Source organism: Serinus canaria, chromosome 18 (genome assembly GCF_022539315.1).
Source record: "Serinus canaria isolate serCan28SL12 chromosome 18, serCan2020, whole genome shotgun sequence".
In the NCBI taxonomy this organism is placed as follows: domain Eukaryota; kingdom Metazoa; phylum Chordata; class Aves; order Passeriformes; family Fringillidae; genus Serinus; species Serinus canaria.
In genome coordinates, this window is record NC_066331.1 from 1,073,245 (window position 1) to 1,087,605 (window position 14,361).

The following is a 14,361-nucleotide window of genomic DNA, read 5'->3' on the forward strand; positions in this document are numbered from 1 at the left end:
GGAGTGATGGGATGGTGATGGGATGGTGATGGGCGGGTCCCACCTCGCAGGTCCCCGATTCCCCTCCTGATCCCCCACCGGACCCCCCGAGCCCGTGCCCTGACCCCCCCGGGGCTGCTGGGGCACGGTTGAGCCCCCCCCATCCCTCTGCCAGCCCCCTGCCAGGGACTGGGGCCCCCGGGCAGCGCAACAGCCCCTGACCCCTCCCTGGATGGAAACCAGGAGGGGCTCCCCCCCTCAGCATCCTGACCACGACCCCCACCCCAAGACCCTTCCTGACCCCCCACGGTCGTGTGGGGCACAGATGAACCCCCCCTTACCCTCTGCCAGCCCCCCACCAGTGCTGTGGGCTGGGGACCCCCTCTGGTAGCCATTTTCCTCCTGGCAAGGGTGTTGGATGGAAATCGGGGGGACAGGGACACCCACCCGGAGGGGTCACCCACCCGGAGGGGTCGCCCTCACTGAGGGGACACCCACCCAGCCCCCTGCGGTGCCCAGAGGGGTTGTCACGAGCACGTCCGGTCCCAGCAGCCCTCAGTGGGGAGGGGTCTGGCTGTCCCCAGGCCGGGGGGACGCAGGGACATGCTGTGCCTATGGGACAGCGCCCAGGGCCCCCCCGAGAGGAACCTGACCCGGCCGGGAGGGACGGGAGGGGGGCCGGGATGTATAAATGCCGCTCCCGGCTGCGCTGGCGGGCAGGTGCCGGCGGGCACCCACCGAGAGCCACGCGGGTCTCCACGCCCCCCCCGGGCCCCCCAGGACCCTGACCCATTTATTCCCCCCGCGCCGGGCCCGAAAGCCGAGCCGGCTCCGTTTCGGGGGTCAGTTACAGCGGCCGCGCGGCCGCGGCTCGGGTGTCGCGGCTCGGGGGGCCTCGGCACCCCCCGGCGCGGGCAGCGCCAGCGCGGCATGAAAAAGTCATGAGCAACCAAAGCTGGGGCTGTTTGCGGGAACAATAACCGGGCACCGGGCTGACACCGGAGCCGCAGGGCCGGGGGGACGGCGGCGGGAGCCGGTGCGGCATCGCCACTGCACGGCCAGACCCCGGCACGGGGGGTCGGCGCACTTCAGGGGGCCCGGGTGGTGACAGAGCCCGTCCCCGTCTGTCCCCCAGTGGAGCGTGGCCGAGGCCGGGGGTCCCAGCAGGGCTGGGGTTGGAGTGGGGACTGTCCCCTACTCCGCCGTCCCCTCCTGCCCCCCATGGCCTCATCTTCTCCTGTCCCCCCTCATCTCTGCCATGAGCTCCAGGCAGGCTCAGCCCCGAAGGAGCCCACGCCCCGGGGCCTGGCTCCGGGGGCTCGGGGGCGTCCGTGACCCCGATCCACATCTGCAGAAGGGATTTGGGGCCACAGGACAGATGGAGGCCAAGGGCCCCAAAGCGGGATAAAAGGTTTACACTAATCAAAATGCCTGGCTAATTGGAAAAGGCGCTTAGGGGCTGGCCGGGAGGCGGCGCGGCTGGAGGTGACCCGCTGCTGAATCAGAGGGGCCGGTAACCTTAACCCGCTGGGATCGGAACGGATACGCCGTCCCGGATCGGGTTCCCACCCAAGTTTTCCACCCGCGGTCCGCCACAGCAGGACGGGGCCGCGGCGAGGGACGGTGGCGTGGCCGGGGGCTGCCGCGGTGCCCCCTCGCCCGGGCGCCCCCGGTGCCCATCGCAACCGGGCCGGTCTCTAATCCCACCTGCGGGTAATCGAACGGGTCGCAGCCCCCCCGGGGCCCCGTCCCGCTCCGTGGGTCCGGGGCAGCGCAGCCGCCCCTGCCGCGGGCGCTCCGTCCGGCCCCGCCGCGACGCCCGGGCTCGGCAGCGCCGGGGAGCCCCCGCCGGCCCCCGGGGGCCGCCCCGCCTCGGCGGAAGATGCCAACGAATGGGATCCACCAGGTGCTGAAGATCCAGTTCGGGCTGATCAACTGCGAGAGCCGGTACCTGACGGCGGAGAGCTTCGGCTACAAGGTGAACGCCTCGGCGCCCAGCCTCAAGCGCAAGCAGATCTGGACGCTGGAGCAGGATGAAGCCGACAGCTCCATCGTCTTCCTCAAGAGCCACCTGGGCCGGTACCTGGGCGCCGACAAGGACGGGAAGGTGCACTGCGAGGCGGAGCAGCCTGGCCGGGACGAAGGCTTCAGCATCATTACGCAGTCGGACGGGCGCTGGGCGCTGCAGTCGGCCCCGCACCGGCGCTTCTTTGGCGGCCGCGAGGACCGGCTGTCCTGCTTCGCCCCCAGCGTGACCGAGGGGGAGCTCTGGACCGTGCACCTGGCCATGCACCCCCAGGCCAACCTGCTGAGCGTCAGCCGCCGCCGCTACGCCCACCTGAGCGCCCACGAGGACGAGATCGCCACCGACAGCAACCTGCCCTGGGGGGTGGACGCGCTCATCACCCTCTGCTTCCAGGACAAGAAGTACAGCCTGCGCACGGCCGACGAGCGCTACCTGCGCTGCGATGGCACCCTGGTGCCCGAGCCCGGCGCCGGCACCGGCTACACCCTCGAGTTCAAGGCCGGCAAGTTGGCGTTCAAGGACTGCGACGGGAAGTACCTGGCGCCCACCGGACCCACCGGCACCCTCAAATCCGGCCGCAGCTCCAAGCCGGGCAAAGATGAACTCTTTGACCTGGAGGAGAGTCACCCCCAGGTGGTGTTCACGGCGGCCAATGGTAGATATGTCTCCATCCGGCAGGGTAAGAGCTCCCCACACCCCGCGCCCACTCCCTGCCCACCCAGGGACCCCCACAGCTCCGTGGGAGCACCCCTGGGACCCCTACACTGGGGCAGACCCACACCACTGTGCCTGCCTGGGGGGATCCTACAGCCACATCCTGGGGACATGGGGGACCCCAGCCTGGCTGCTGGAGAGGGACATGGGGAATCCTGTCTGCCTGGGAGGGCTGAGGTCAGTGAGGATGGAGTGGGAGCAGCTGGGGGGAAGGCGTGGGTGTGTGTGTACACACGTGTGTGCATGTGCAGGGCTCTGTGGGCATGCACAGAGCTGTGTGTGTGAACACGTGCAGGGCCGTGGGTGTGCACAGGTGTGTACGTGCACACGCACACACACACAGGTGTGCCATGCTCTGTGCAGCATCCGTAGGCTCACACGTGTGCCTGTGCACGCCACACACAATGCCCTGTGTGCACACACGTGTGTAGAGCCAGCAGATGTGACCACAGGTGAGCAGAACCCTTTGTTCGAGACCCAAGGGACCCCACTCGCCCCCAGGTGCCCCCCAGGGACGGTGCCACCCCTGTGCCAAGCAGCTTAGTGCCGGGTGACGAGGGGGACCAGCTATAAATAGGGGTTTGTGACCAGATGGACATGGCGGTGACAAGCTGATTAACCAGCCCAATTAGCACAATTGTTGGCAGGAGGATTTGGGGGGAGGGGGAGGGTGGCCGTGGGGCAGCAGCGGTGATGGGTGGGGTGGGACAATGGCTGGAATGCGATTGGTCCTGCTGGCCAGAGCAGGATCGCTGCCAATGGCCACAGTGGGATCAGTGGGATCAGTGACCGTGGACAGAGGGGTTTTAGTGACAGGAGCCAACAGAGTGGAACCGATACCCATGGCTGGAATAGGATGGGTGCCAATGGCTGGAATGGGACAGTGACAATGGGCTGGGCAGGAATTGGTCCTGATGGCCTGAGTGGGATTGGTGCCTGTGGCTGGGTTGGGATTGGTGACAGTGGACACAGTGGAGTCACTGATGATGACTAGAGTAGGACCGGTGCAAATAGTGCCAAAGTGGGATTGGTGGCCATGGCCAGACTGAGGCTGCTGCCCAGGGCCAGGACAGGACCAGTGCTGGCAGTCAGAGAGGGACTGGTGCCAGTTGCTGGACCAGGAGTGGCGCTGATGGCTGGAGTGTGACCAGTGCTCATGTCCAGAGCAGGACCAGCACCAACATCCACTCTCCCCCCAGGTGTGAATGTCTCGGCAAACCAGGACGAGGAGCTGAACCACGAGACCTTCCAGCTGCAGATCGACCGTGACACCAACAAGTGCAGCCTCCACACCAATACCGGCAGCTACTGGACCCTGGTGGCCCACGGGGGCATCCAGGCCGTGGCCACCGAAATGTGAGTGAGCCTGCAGTGTGGGGTGGAGAGATGGATTGGGGGGACACAGGCACCCCCAACTGACGCCGTCCCTCTGTCACCAGCGCTGCCAACACCATGTTTGACATCGAGTGGCGCGGGCGGCGTGTGGCCCTGCGCGCCAGCAACGGCCGCTACGTCTGCACCAAGAGGAACGGGCAGCTGGCGGCCGTCAGCGACACCGTGGGTGAGTGCTGGGGGGCACGGGGGGGACGGGGGGTGCCCCAGGGTGCTGAGGGCTGGGTGCTGCGCAGGGGAGGACGAGGAGTTCACTCTGAAGCTGATCAACCGGCCGATGCTGGTGCTGCGGGGGGAGCACGGCTTCGTCTGCTACCACCGGGGCTCCAACCTGCTCGACTCCAACCGCTCCGTCTACGACGTCTTCCACATCAGCTTCAGCGACGGCGCCTACCAGATCCAAGGTGAGTAGAAGGTCTGTGGGGTGGGTGGTATGGCCCTGGGGGTCCATCCGGCCTGCACTGACACTCCCCGGGGCTCCCCGCAGGCCAGGGGGGCAAGTACTGGTACGTGGCGAGCAGCGGGTCGGTGTGCAGCGACGGGGACCTGTCCGAGGATTTCTTCTTCGAGTTCCGGGAGCGGGGCCGCATGGCCATCAAAGGGAAGAACGGGCGGTACCTGCGCGGGGACCCCGCGGGGACCCTGCGCGCCGACAGCGAGTCCGTGCTGCGGGCCACGCTCTGGGAGTACTGACCCCCAGAGCCCCCCCGCGGCCACCCCCGCCCACGGGCACCCGCCTGTCCCTGGCAAAGAGGGGTGGTGGCAGCGGTGGCACTGTCCGTGGCAGCTGTGTCCCCGCGCCCGCGACTCATGGCATTAAAGTCACCTGGATCACACCGAGGCACCACCGCGTCATCCTTCCCATGGAGATCCAGCCCTGTTTTCCTCCCATGAGCGCACAGACCCCATGGAAAGGGCTGATCAGGGGGCCAGTGGGATGCAGGGACCCTCGGGGTGCCACACGGGATGGGGAAGGGTCAGCAAAGCCAAGCCACTGCAGGCAGGAGCCCGAGGGGGTTGCTCCTCTGCCAGGCTGGGGGAGCAGGGGGTGGCAGTGGAAGACCCCCACCCCAAGAGCTGCCAGGACCCTCTGGGAGGACGGAAAGGAACAGAGCCAGGCACAGGGTGAGCAACAGGATCGTTTTCATGGCAGACGACAGAGTTACAGACAGTGGAGAGGTGCGGGAGGGGCCAGGGCCGGACCACGCCGCACCAGCATGGAGATACGAGATCATTTATAGAAACAACGGGGGAGCGGAGACCCCCTCCCCTGCCCAGCAGAAAATGGGGCTCCCCCGGGCACAGCACCCTGTTTGTCCTGATCCTGAAAGCGGCTCGGGGGGCTCAGCCCGCGGCCGGCCCGGCTCGGCACGGCCACTACACTACCACGGATCCACAAGACAGCGCGGCCCCAGGGGGCTGCCCCGGCCTGGCCGGGCTGGGGGGCAGCGGGGCAGGGCTGGGCCAGCCCAGGAGCCCCCGCTCCGCCACCGGAGCCCCGAGACCCCCCCGGTGCTGCCGACAACACGACCACGAAACACGCACAGACACACCCCCGCCCAGACTGCCGCCGGCCCCGCTCCTGCTCTGGTGGGGTGGGGTGGGGGGCTCTCCCGTGGGCCCCCACCCCGGCCGGCGGGGTTTGGGGCGGGCTGGCCGCCCCCCGCTCACAGCAGGACCAGGCTGGGGTTCCGCAGCTGCCGGTAGATGTTCAGGAGCTTCTCGGCCGTGGCAGAGCCCTCAGCCCCCTCCCCGCCCAGGGGCGGCTGGTCCCGGAGGGTCTGCGCCTCCTTCAGCAGCATCTGCGGGAGGGGGGCGCGGGTGAGGGACGGGCTGGTGGTGGGGTCCCCACGGGGAGGGGATCGGGGGGCTCACCTCGTGGTTGGCCTGGATCTGACGCAGGTACTGCATGCGGAGGTCAGGGGGGCCCGAGCCCTGCGCTGCCTGCTCCATCACCAGCGCCTGGGCGAGGCAGGGAGGGATGGAAGGGGCTGGGGACCTGGCAGCACCTAGCTCCAGGGACCCCACCCTTAGGGATCCCGGCCCCATGGATCCCCAGGGACCCCCAGCCCCAGGGACCCCCAGCTCTGGGAGCCCCAACCTTGGGAACTCCCAGTCTCAGAGAGTCTGAGCGCTGGGGAGCCCAAGTCTCAGGGCAGCCCAAACCCCACATGCGGGACCCCCGCGTCTGGGGACTCCCAGGTGCTGGTCTGTCACACCATGGTGCCACAGAAACATCCCCTACTGCACCCCAGGCTCCATTTCAGGGGATTTGGGGTCACTTGGGGTGCCCCTGCCCCAGGGGGGTACCTGTATGCGCCGGATGACGGCGTGGTGTGTCCTGCACATGTGGGCCAGGGACGGGCTCTCCATCAGGATCTCCACAGCCTGGATGGGACCTGCAGGGCTCAGGTCATTCATGGCCACCTGGACAGCGAGAGCAGTGTCACTGCCACCCTTGCTGGCAGTGGGGGGCCAGAACCCCGCCCCATGGGCACCAGGTTCCCCAGAAGGCTCCAAACACCCCCAAACCCTCCCACTCTCCCAGGAGCAGTTGACACAGCCCGGTGCTACCAGGTGAGCCCTGGCAGAATGAACACTGTCACTCATCACCTTGGGGACATCTGAGCTCTCAGGTGCAAATCCACCTGTGCCAGGTACCTGGGGGCCCCTCAGGTGGGGTCAGGCAGAAGTGCTGGGCAGAAATCCCTGTTTTCCCTGTGCCTTAGAGGGGAATTTTGCGTGGGGTGGATTTACAACCCAAATCCAAGTGCATTTTCTAGAACCAAAGAAATGGGAACATGTGGAGAAGGAGGGAAATGACCACAGCCTTTGGGAAGCCCAGGACTGGGAGAATGGACTGGGAGTGCTGCGGGTCCAGCTCAGAGAAGGGAGTCAGAATGGCACAGCCATGCACCCACTCATCTCCCTGGCTCCAGGAAGGAGCTGGATTCCTTGGCTCAGGGCTAACCCATTCCTTGCCTCTCGGACGAGCAGCTGGACGTGGCCACCGTCGGGTGCTGTGCCACACACCGATGCCACCTCCGTGCTGCTCAGCACCTCGGCCCCAGGGTTCTCAGCCAGCAGCCAGCGCAGGGTGGCACAGCAAAGTGGGACATCTGGGGACCAAAGGACAGAGCAGAGATGTGACACTACTGTCAGTGTGTGCCCGAGGCAGCCCCTGAAGGGGCAGGGGTAGCATGGGCTGGACCTCCCCACACTGGGACATGCAGAGCTCAGTCGTGCCACTGCCATGTGTGCCAAGGCTGTGTGGGGGCAGTGGGGTCACACAGCCCTCTGTGCCCAAGGGAGGGGCTGTGACAGTGCCACCCTGCCAGCTCCCCTGCCCCAGGAACCTCTGTGACTCCCGGGATGCTCCTCTCCAGGGACCCACCTGTTTCCGAAGTTTTGAGAGCATTTTTCAGCAGCTCCGAGGACACCCGGATGGACGCTGCCGAGGGGGGCAGGTTCTCCTCTGCCGGGGTTTTCCCCTCCTCGGGTTCAGTCTGTTCCCGGGACACTTTGAGGAAGGTCTCCACAGGGTCTGAGGGAGCAGGGGGGGCGTTGGGCCCAGGGGGGCTGCTCCCGAAACGGAGGCACTGGAGCATGTCAATGGTGCATTGGCTGAGGGGCAGGCAGATCCCTTCCCTGTCTGGGGACAGCAGGGGCGAGTCGTCAGGCAGGAAGTCATCCAGGTCCTCGGAGGAGTCGGAGCCACTGCCCAAAATATCCCTTAAACTGTAGTAGAGGGCACAGGAGATGGTCAGAGGCAGGTCCAGCTTGGTGTCCGCAGTGGGGCCGAGGGGCAGCGTCAGCTCCCGCTTGTTCCCGGGGAGCAGCTGGTCAATGGGGAAGGTGAAGGTGGTGGCCGAATCCATGGATTCCTCCTCTAAGGCACTGGGGCTGGCCAGAAGCTGGACACAGAGGGTCCAGCCCTCCTCCAGGCTGTACTCGCTGCAGTTTTCCAGCAAGCAGGAGATGGTGACGGTGTCCTGGAGCAGGAGGCAGCTCCAGTTGGCAGTGATGGTGCAGGCGATGGGCTTGTGGCCCTCCTGGCTGGAGAGCAGTGCCGCGCTCACGTTCATCACCTGGTTCAGGCTGGCCAGGGCTCGGTTCCTCTGGTCCACGGCCTTCTTCAGGAAGGACACTCTGCAAGGACAATGTGACAGGGATGAAAGAACGGGAGGGACACCAGGATGGCGCTGTGCTGCCAAGCTGAGCTGCTCCTGGTGTGATCCCACCACGGGAAACCCCCAGCTTCTCTGCCATGGCAACCACATGTTCCCATCAGAGCTGACCCTGTGGAGTGGCTCTGGACAGCCACACTTCAGGAATACCCCTGTGGATGGAGGGGGAGCTCACCCACAGCCGCTCCTCACACACAGCCAGCCACGGAGGATGGAGGCATGCGCCTGCCCTGCCTGTCACTGCCGGCTTGGCACGCGTGGCAGGCGCCTGGCACCCTGCCTGTGCCACCTTCTGCTGCCATGGCTGCCGCTGCCAGCCCGCCCACAGTGCTGGGCGTGGCTGTGCCATGGGAGGGGGCTGCCCTCAAACACTGGTTTTATATTATCAAGGCTGGGGGGGCTTCCCAGCCTGGAAAGGTAAATGCTGGAGCAGTTTTCCAAGAGAAAAGCTTGAGGAGAGATGGGGGTGTTCAGCCTGGAGAAAAAAAGGCTCCACAGAGACATTAGGGCCCCCTGCAGTGTCTAAAGGGGCTCTGAGAGAGCTGGAGAGTGACTTTGGACAAGGGCCTGGAGTGAAGGATAAAGAGGAATGGCTTCCCACTGCCAGAGGGCAGGGTTAGATGGGATATTGGGAAGGAATTGTTCTCTCTGCGGGTGGGCAGGCCCTGGCACAGGGTGCCCAGAGAAGCTGTAGCTGCCCCTGCCCATGGGGGTGGAATGGGATGAGCTTCAAGGTCTCTCTTACCCAAACCATTCTGTGATTCCGTAATTAATTACTGGCAATGACCTGCACAACCCCAAGCTTGGTGCCACCTTTACCTCTCTGAGGTGTCCCCTATGCCCGACAGCAGCTCCTTGATCCTCCGGCCGATCTCAGCAGGGGTCAGCTCCACGTCCGGCTCCTCGGGGCTGCACAGCCCACAGGACACGAGGCGGCCCTTGGCCGACAGGGCCAACAGCTCCGACTCCCCTGTGGGCACAGACGGGGTGGGTCAGGGGCCAGGAAGGGAGCAGGGCCTTCCTGGATGGCTGAGGTGGGGGGGGACAGGGAGCAGCATGGCACTGCCTCCCTAAGGAAGTGGGGTACAATGGAGGCAGACACGGATCACCACAGCACAACTCGCTCACACACAGAGCCCTGAGATGGGACACCATGCTGTGCCTGCCACTCCCCAGCCAAAGCCAACAGCACCCAGCTGTCACACAGGGGACCTGTTGGTGGCACAGGTTCTGTTGGTGGCCAGTCCAGAGGCACGCTGAACACCTCCTTTTTGGAGGGAGCCCACAGCTAAGCAGTTACTGCAATTCCAAGCTGAGGGACTGGGCAGCGAAGAGCAGGAATCACAACGGATAGGAACAACTTACAAAACCAAGGGGAAACAACAAGGATGAAGGATGGAGCCCCACCCAACCCACATGGAGCTGGAGAGAGTAGAGGTGAGATCCCACCCCGCTGCCCCCCAGTACCTTCCGAGGCCCGAGAGGACAGGGAAAGAGCCACCACGCTACAGATACTCAGGCTGGCCGGGGACAGCACGGGGGGCAGCACGCCGGCACCGCTCTCTGTGTCCTCGGGGTCCGAGGAGTCGCCCGCCCAGTCCAGGTCGATGGCGGAGATGTCCGAGTGGGTGCTGTAGTACATGCGGGAGCCGCTGCCGCAGGCCGCGCACAGGATGGGCCCGCGCAGGTAATACTCTCTGAGCTCCGGCACCGTGGCCTCCTCCCGCTGATCCGCCTTCACCGCCACCATCTTCCCGTAGTGGCCCACGGCCACCACGCAGTCACAGCCGGGGTCGCCCGCGGGCGGCTCAGTGTCGGTGTCGTCGGTGTCATCGTCGTCGGCCGCGCGCCGCTCGGTGCGCAGCGCCCCGATGAACACGATGGGCTCCTCCAGGTGGTGCAGGATCTTCACGGGCGGTGCCGGCGTGGACACGTCGCGGCAGCCGTCGGCGGTGGGCGAGGAGCTGAGGGCTTTGAGGGGCACGGAGCAGAGCTGCCCGTCCGGGAAGCCGCACAGGATCATGGGCGACTCCAGCATGGCCACGTCGATGCCGAAGAGGAGGCTGAAGAGGGGCTCCTCCAGCACGAAGCCCCCCGAGCACCAGAGCCCCTGGGTGCCGGGCGCGGCCGCGCAGCACAGCACGGGCAGGAAGCAGGAGGGTGGCGCGTCCGCCGCGTCCCCGGGAGGGCTCCCGGGGCAGAACTCCACCTGGCTGACCTGCCGGTACGGGGGCCCGTCCTGCTCCGGGCGCGGCAGCTCGTGCAGCCGCATCCACCACTTGCCCTCGTCCTGGGCCAGCGTGATGACGAAGGTGCTGAGCAGGGTGAACATGCTCAGGCTGGCGTCAGGGAAGATGCAGGCGTCCGCTTCCACCGGGAAGATGCCGGAAGGGCCGTTGCTTTCTTGGCCGTCACCGTCCGTCTGCTCCATTAACCTTTGGGAAAACAGGGAAGAGCTCTGAGCCAAGCCGTGGGGAGAAGCCAGCGTGTGCCTTGGCTGCCTCTTTGCCTGGCCCTGGGAAGTGAACTCCTGCAGGAGAGCTTTTAGCACCGGCAGAGATGGATCCAGAGCCTGACATTTCCCACGGCAGGCAGGGCAGCCCCGGGAGCCCAGGGAAGGGGGTCACCCCTGCTCACCTGCTCTGCTGCTCCAGGGACACACAGTAGATCCCACTGTGGGCACACAGGATGTAGAGCTGCCGGGGCTGGGGCAGCAGCTCCACGTGCCACACCTGGTCAGGGCAGCGGAACACAGCCTGGCAGGGGGGACACAAGCAAACGTCACCTCCCACGGCACCCACAGGGGCGGCAGGGACAAGGCGGCTCCCTGCAGAAGGGGGATCCAAAGCGGTTTCCAGGGACAAAGGGATCCCTGGGCAGCACCCAGCTGGGTGTTCCCGGGTGGGGGGGTGGGAGAGGGGCTGAGGCAGGCTGTCGTTCCCGCTCCCTGAGGGGAAGGAAAACAGGGAGCAGGGTACGTGCTCTACTTTGCCGAGCCGGGAGCGCAGTGTGGGAGGCAGATCCCGCTCGTACAGCGGTGGATTTCTTAGAAATGATAATCAGAACAAATTAACAAAGGCAGCAGCGTGTCAGTCAGGGCTCTGTGACAGCGGGGACAGCAGCCAGGCCTGGGGGGAGAGGGGAGAGAAGCCCTTGTGCTGGGGGGAATGAGCCTGAGGAGTCTGAGCCAATGTGTGTCCCACAGGACTGGGAGAGGGGCCAGCTGGCAGCACCCCCAAACCCCACCAAACCCCACAGCAAAGGGTGCTGCTTGTAGGGTTTGTTTGTTGGATGCTGACAGAGGGAATCCAGGGATAGGGACATGACTAGGGGGTGTCCCCACAGGATGGGGGGGGGGGACAGTGATCCCCCAGCCCGCCAAGCCCCTCACCTTGAGCACTTTGCCCTCCTGGTCATACACGTAGACGAACTCGGTGCCGTTGGAGAGGTAGATCTCGTTCTCATGGCACAGCACCCTCGGCTTGCCTGCCACCAGCCCCCCCACCGGGCAGCAGAATCCGGCCAGGTAATCCACCCTGTGCCCCACCTGCGCCATGGTGCCGGCCTGGGGGTGTGGGGAGGGGGCAGCAAGGGTGTGAAGGGCTGAGCCGGGACCCCCGAGCGGTGGGCAGTGTGTGGTGACACAGCCCTGCAGACCCCTGCGCCCCACAGCCCCGTCTCCTCCGAATGAGACCCTCAGCCCCAGCCCCACAAGCAGCCCCCTCGCCAGCATCAACCTCAGCCCCCCCATTCCCACCTCCACGACCCCCAGACCCCCCCCATATCACAGGCCTTGTACCTCAGACCCCCCAGACCCACCCCCGACCCCCCCACATCACAGTCCTTGTACCCCAGAACGCCCAGACCCATCCCCGACCCCCCCACATCACAGTCCTTGTACCCCAGAACCCCCAGACCCATCCCCGACCCCCCCACATCACAGTACTTGTACCCCAGATCCCCCAGACCCATCCCCGACCCCCCCACATCACAGTACTTGTACTCCAGACCCTGTCCCGCAGCCCCCCCCCATACTGAGACCCCGCCAGGCCCCCCCAAGCCCAGCTCCACTGACAGCTCCCCACCCAGCCCCACCCCCGCCCAGCCCACAGCCCCTCACCCAAACCCCCGCCCCTCTCCCCCCCATCCCGTCCCCCCCCAAATCCCTCCCGGAGGGGCCGCGGGTACCGGGCGGGGGGCGCGGGCGGCTCCGCTTTACGGCTGCGCGGCGGCCGCCGCAATGGGCGGGGGGGAGTTTACGACAGGCCGTAAAGCGCCGCGGGGCGGGGGGGGGCGGCTCCTGGGGGTCGGTACCGGGAGGGGAGGGACCCCCTCATCCCTGCACAGGGATCGGTACCGGGAGGGGAGGGATCCCCTGATCCCGGCACGGGGATCGGTACCGGGAGGGGAGGGACCCCCCTCATCCCGGCACGGGGATCGGTACCGGGAGGGGAGGAACACCCGCCCCATGAGTGACCCCCTCATCCCGGCACGGGAATCGGTACCGGGAGGGGAGGAACCCCCGCCCCATGAGTGACCTCCCCATCCCGGCACGGAGGAGAAAGGAGCGAGGCGATGCTGGCGGCAGCGGCTTTATTGATAGAGAGAAGGGCCGGGTGCGACCCCCGAGGGGGGCAGAGACCCCCCCCGAGCTGACCCTGACCCACAGAGTTGGACCCCCAAGAGCGGCTGAGTTCGCCAAGCGATGACCCTGAGCGCCCCGGCTTGAGAATCCCCCCCCCAAGCGATGACCCCAAGTCCCCCAGCCTGAGCCTCCCCAAGTGATGTCTCTGCCCCCCGTTTTTCCGAAACCCCCCCCAAAGTGATACCCCCAGTCTGAGCCCCCCAAGCCCTGTCCCCCCAGCGGGGCTGAGCCCCGGGGCCGGCAGGGGATCGCTCACTGCGGGGTCCCGGGGACCCTGCGGGGGCTCTGGGGGACCCCTCCCCGGCGCGGGGGGGCTGCAGCGCCCCGGGCCCGGCTCAGCTGCTCCACGGAGGCTTCGAGGTGGGCGAAGCGATCCGAGAGGCGGCCCAGCTGCTCCTTCAGGCCGCGGAAATCCCGGTACAGCTCGTCCAGGGCACCCGACAGCGCTGGGATCCTGCGGACGCAGCGTCGTGAGGGCAGGGACACCCAGAAATCCCCCCAGGGACCCCCGGCCCCTCACCGGCCGTAGTCGGGCAGCACGGTCTGGTGGTCGGACAGCAGCAGGTTCCTCAGCTGGGAGGTGATGGCGAATTTCCAGTTGTCCAGCACCAGCGTCAGGTTGGCGCAGCCCCTCGCCGGGGGTCTCTGGGCTGGAGGGGACGGGCTGGGACCACGAGCAGCCCCCAGGACCAGGAGCCTCACCCAGCCCTGAGCCCGGCCCCCACCCGGGCCATCTGCCCGGTCTGGCCGTTCCCCGTGCCCACCCCCGGTGGGAAGGGGCCCCGAGGGTGGGAATTACCGAGTGCTCCATCGTCCCCCGCCGCCGGCCGCCGGCCCGGCCTGGCCGCGCAGCCCAGAGCCGCGAGGAGCAGCAGGGGCAGCAGCCGGGCCATGTCCCCGTGTCCCCCGGGGCTGCTGTCCCGCCCCAGTCCCGCTGCCGCGGCCGCTCGCCGGGCTGCGCTCCCCGGCTCTGGCTCCCGCTGCTCCCGCTCCCCCTTTTCCAGGCTGGGGCTGGCGCCGGGCCCGGCCGCACGCGGCTCCGGGGCTGATTGCAAACAGACCGCGGACACCAGCCCGGACACAGCCCCGGCGGGAATGCGGAGCGTCCCGGCCCGGCGGTGATGGAGTGCAGGCGGCACGGCTCCGGTTCCCGCTGGGAATGAGGAGCGTCCCGGCAGGTGACAAAGCACGAGAGGCACGGTGCTGTGTCCCCCCGTTCCAGTGGGGAACACGGAGCATCCTGATCCCATCCTGGCACAGATGACACAGGAGAGATGGCACCGTGCAGGCACAGTGTCTCTCCATTCCCATCGGGAATAGAGCATCCCAGCCCCACCGGAGGTGACAGAGTGCACGAGACAGTGGTGGGACACAGGGTCCCCCAGCTTCCACTGGGAACACAGAGGATCTCAGCCCCA

The 14,361-nt window shown here is 66.8% G+C and overlaps 3 protein-coding genes across 4 annotated transcripts; 1 reads left to right on the top strand and 2 right to left on the bottom strand.

Annotated features, from left to right (window-relative positions):
* Positions 1-1,861: 1,861 nt before the first annotated feature.
* Positions 1,862-4,817, top strand: FSCN2 (fascin actin-bundling protein 2, retinal). Its single transcript, XM_009094550.4, has 5 exons — positions 1,862-2,684; positions 3,919-4,075; positions 4,159-4,280; positions 4,348-4,515; positions 4,599-4,817. The coding sequence occupies exons 1-5, from the start codon at positions 1,862-1,864 to the stop codon at positions 4,802-4,804; spliced, it is 1,476 nt and encodes a 491-aa protein (XP_009092798.2). The 3' UTR covers positions 4,805-4,817.
* A 420-nt stretch (positions 4,818-5,237) lies between these two features.
* FAAP100 (FA core complex associated protein 100) lies at positions 5,238-12,547 on the bottom strand. Of its 2 annotated transcripts, XM_050981546.1 has the most exons (10): positions 12,487-12,547; positions 11,690-11,863; positions 10,936-11,054; positions 9,766-10,733; positions 9,118-9,268; positions 7,506-8,260; positions 7,094-7,230; positions 6,422-6,538; positions 5,987-6,073; positions 5,238-5,913 (listed from the first exon to the last, which is right to left on the bottom strand). In XM_050981546.1, exons 2-10 carry the CDS (start codon positions 11,852-11,854, stop codon positions 5,779-5,781), a joined length of 2,634 nt encoding a protein of 877 aa, XP_050837503.1. In that variant the 5' UTR covers positions 11,855-11,863; positions 12,487-12,547; the 3' UTR covers positions 5,238-5,778. The 2 variants fall into 2 exon arrangements, with proteins under 2 accessions (XP_050837503.1, XP_050837504.1); XM_050981547.1 differs by lacking the exons at positions 5,238-5,913; positions 5,987-6,073 and having other exon boundaries at positions 7,033-7,230.
* Positions 12,548-12,877: 330 nt separating this feature from the next.
* On the bottom strand, positions 12,878-14,327 carry LOC115484539 (uncharacterized). The gene is made up of 3 exons (XM_050981356.1): positions 13,743-14,327; positions 13,464-13,593; positions 12,878-13,397 (listed from the first exon to the last, which is right to left on the bottom strand). The coding sequence occupies exons 1-3, from the start codon at positions 14,266-14,268 to the stop codon at positions 13,196-13,198; spliced, it is 858 nt and encodes a 285-aa protein (XP_050837313.1). The 5' UTR covers positions 14,269-14,327; the 3' UTR covers positions 12,878-13,195.
* Positions 14,328-14,361: the final 34 nt, after the last annotated feature.

Excerpts from the sequence above, each read along its gene's own strand:
- FSCN2 (XM_009094550.4), top strand. The coding sequence starts at position 1,862 with ATGCCAACGAATGGGATCCACCAGGTGCTGAAGATCCAGTTCGGGCTG. Across the intron at positions 2,685-3,918 it reads ATATGTCTCCATCCGGCAGG|GTGTGAATGTCTCGGCAAAC; the intron begins GTAAGAGCTCCC and ends CTCTCCCCCCAG. Across the intron at positions 4,076-4,158 it reads CAGGCCGTGGCCACCGAAAT|CGCTGCCAACACCATGTTTG; the intron begins GTGAGTGAGCCT and ends CTCTGTCACCAG.
- FAAP100 (XM_050981546.1), bottom strand. The coding sequence starts at position 11,854 with ATGGCGCAGGTGGGGCACAGGGTGGATTACCTGGCCGGATTCTGCTGC. Across the intron at positions 9,269-9,765 it reads GTCCTCTCGGGCCTCGGAAG|GGGAGTCGGAGCTGTTGGCC; the intron begins GTACTGGGGGGC and ends CTGTGCCCACAG. Across the intron at positions 7,231-7,505 it reads TCTCAAAACTTCGGAAACAG|ATGTCCCACTTTGCTGTGCC; the intron begins GTGGGTCCCTGG and ends TTTGGTCCCCAG.
- LOC115484539 (XM_050981356.1), bottom strand. The coding sequence starts at position 14,268 with ATGCTCTATTCCCGATGGGAATGGAGAGACACTGTGCCTGCACGGTGC. Across the intron at positions 13,594-13,742 it reads GGGGGACGATGGAGCACTCG|CCCAGAGACCCCCGGCGAGG; the intron begins GTAATTCCCACC and ends CGTCCCCTCCAG. Across the intron at positions 13,398-13,463 it reads GTGCTGCCCGACTACGGCCG|GATCCCAGCGCTGTCGGGTG; the intron begins GTGAGGGGCCGG and ends CTGCGTCCGCAG.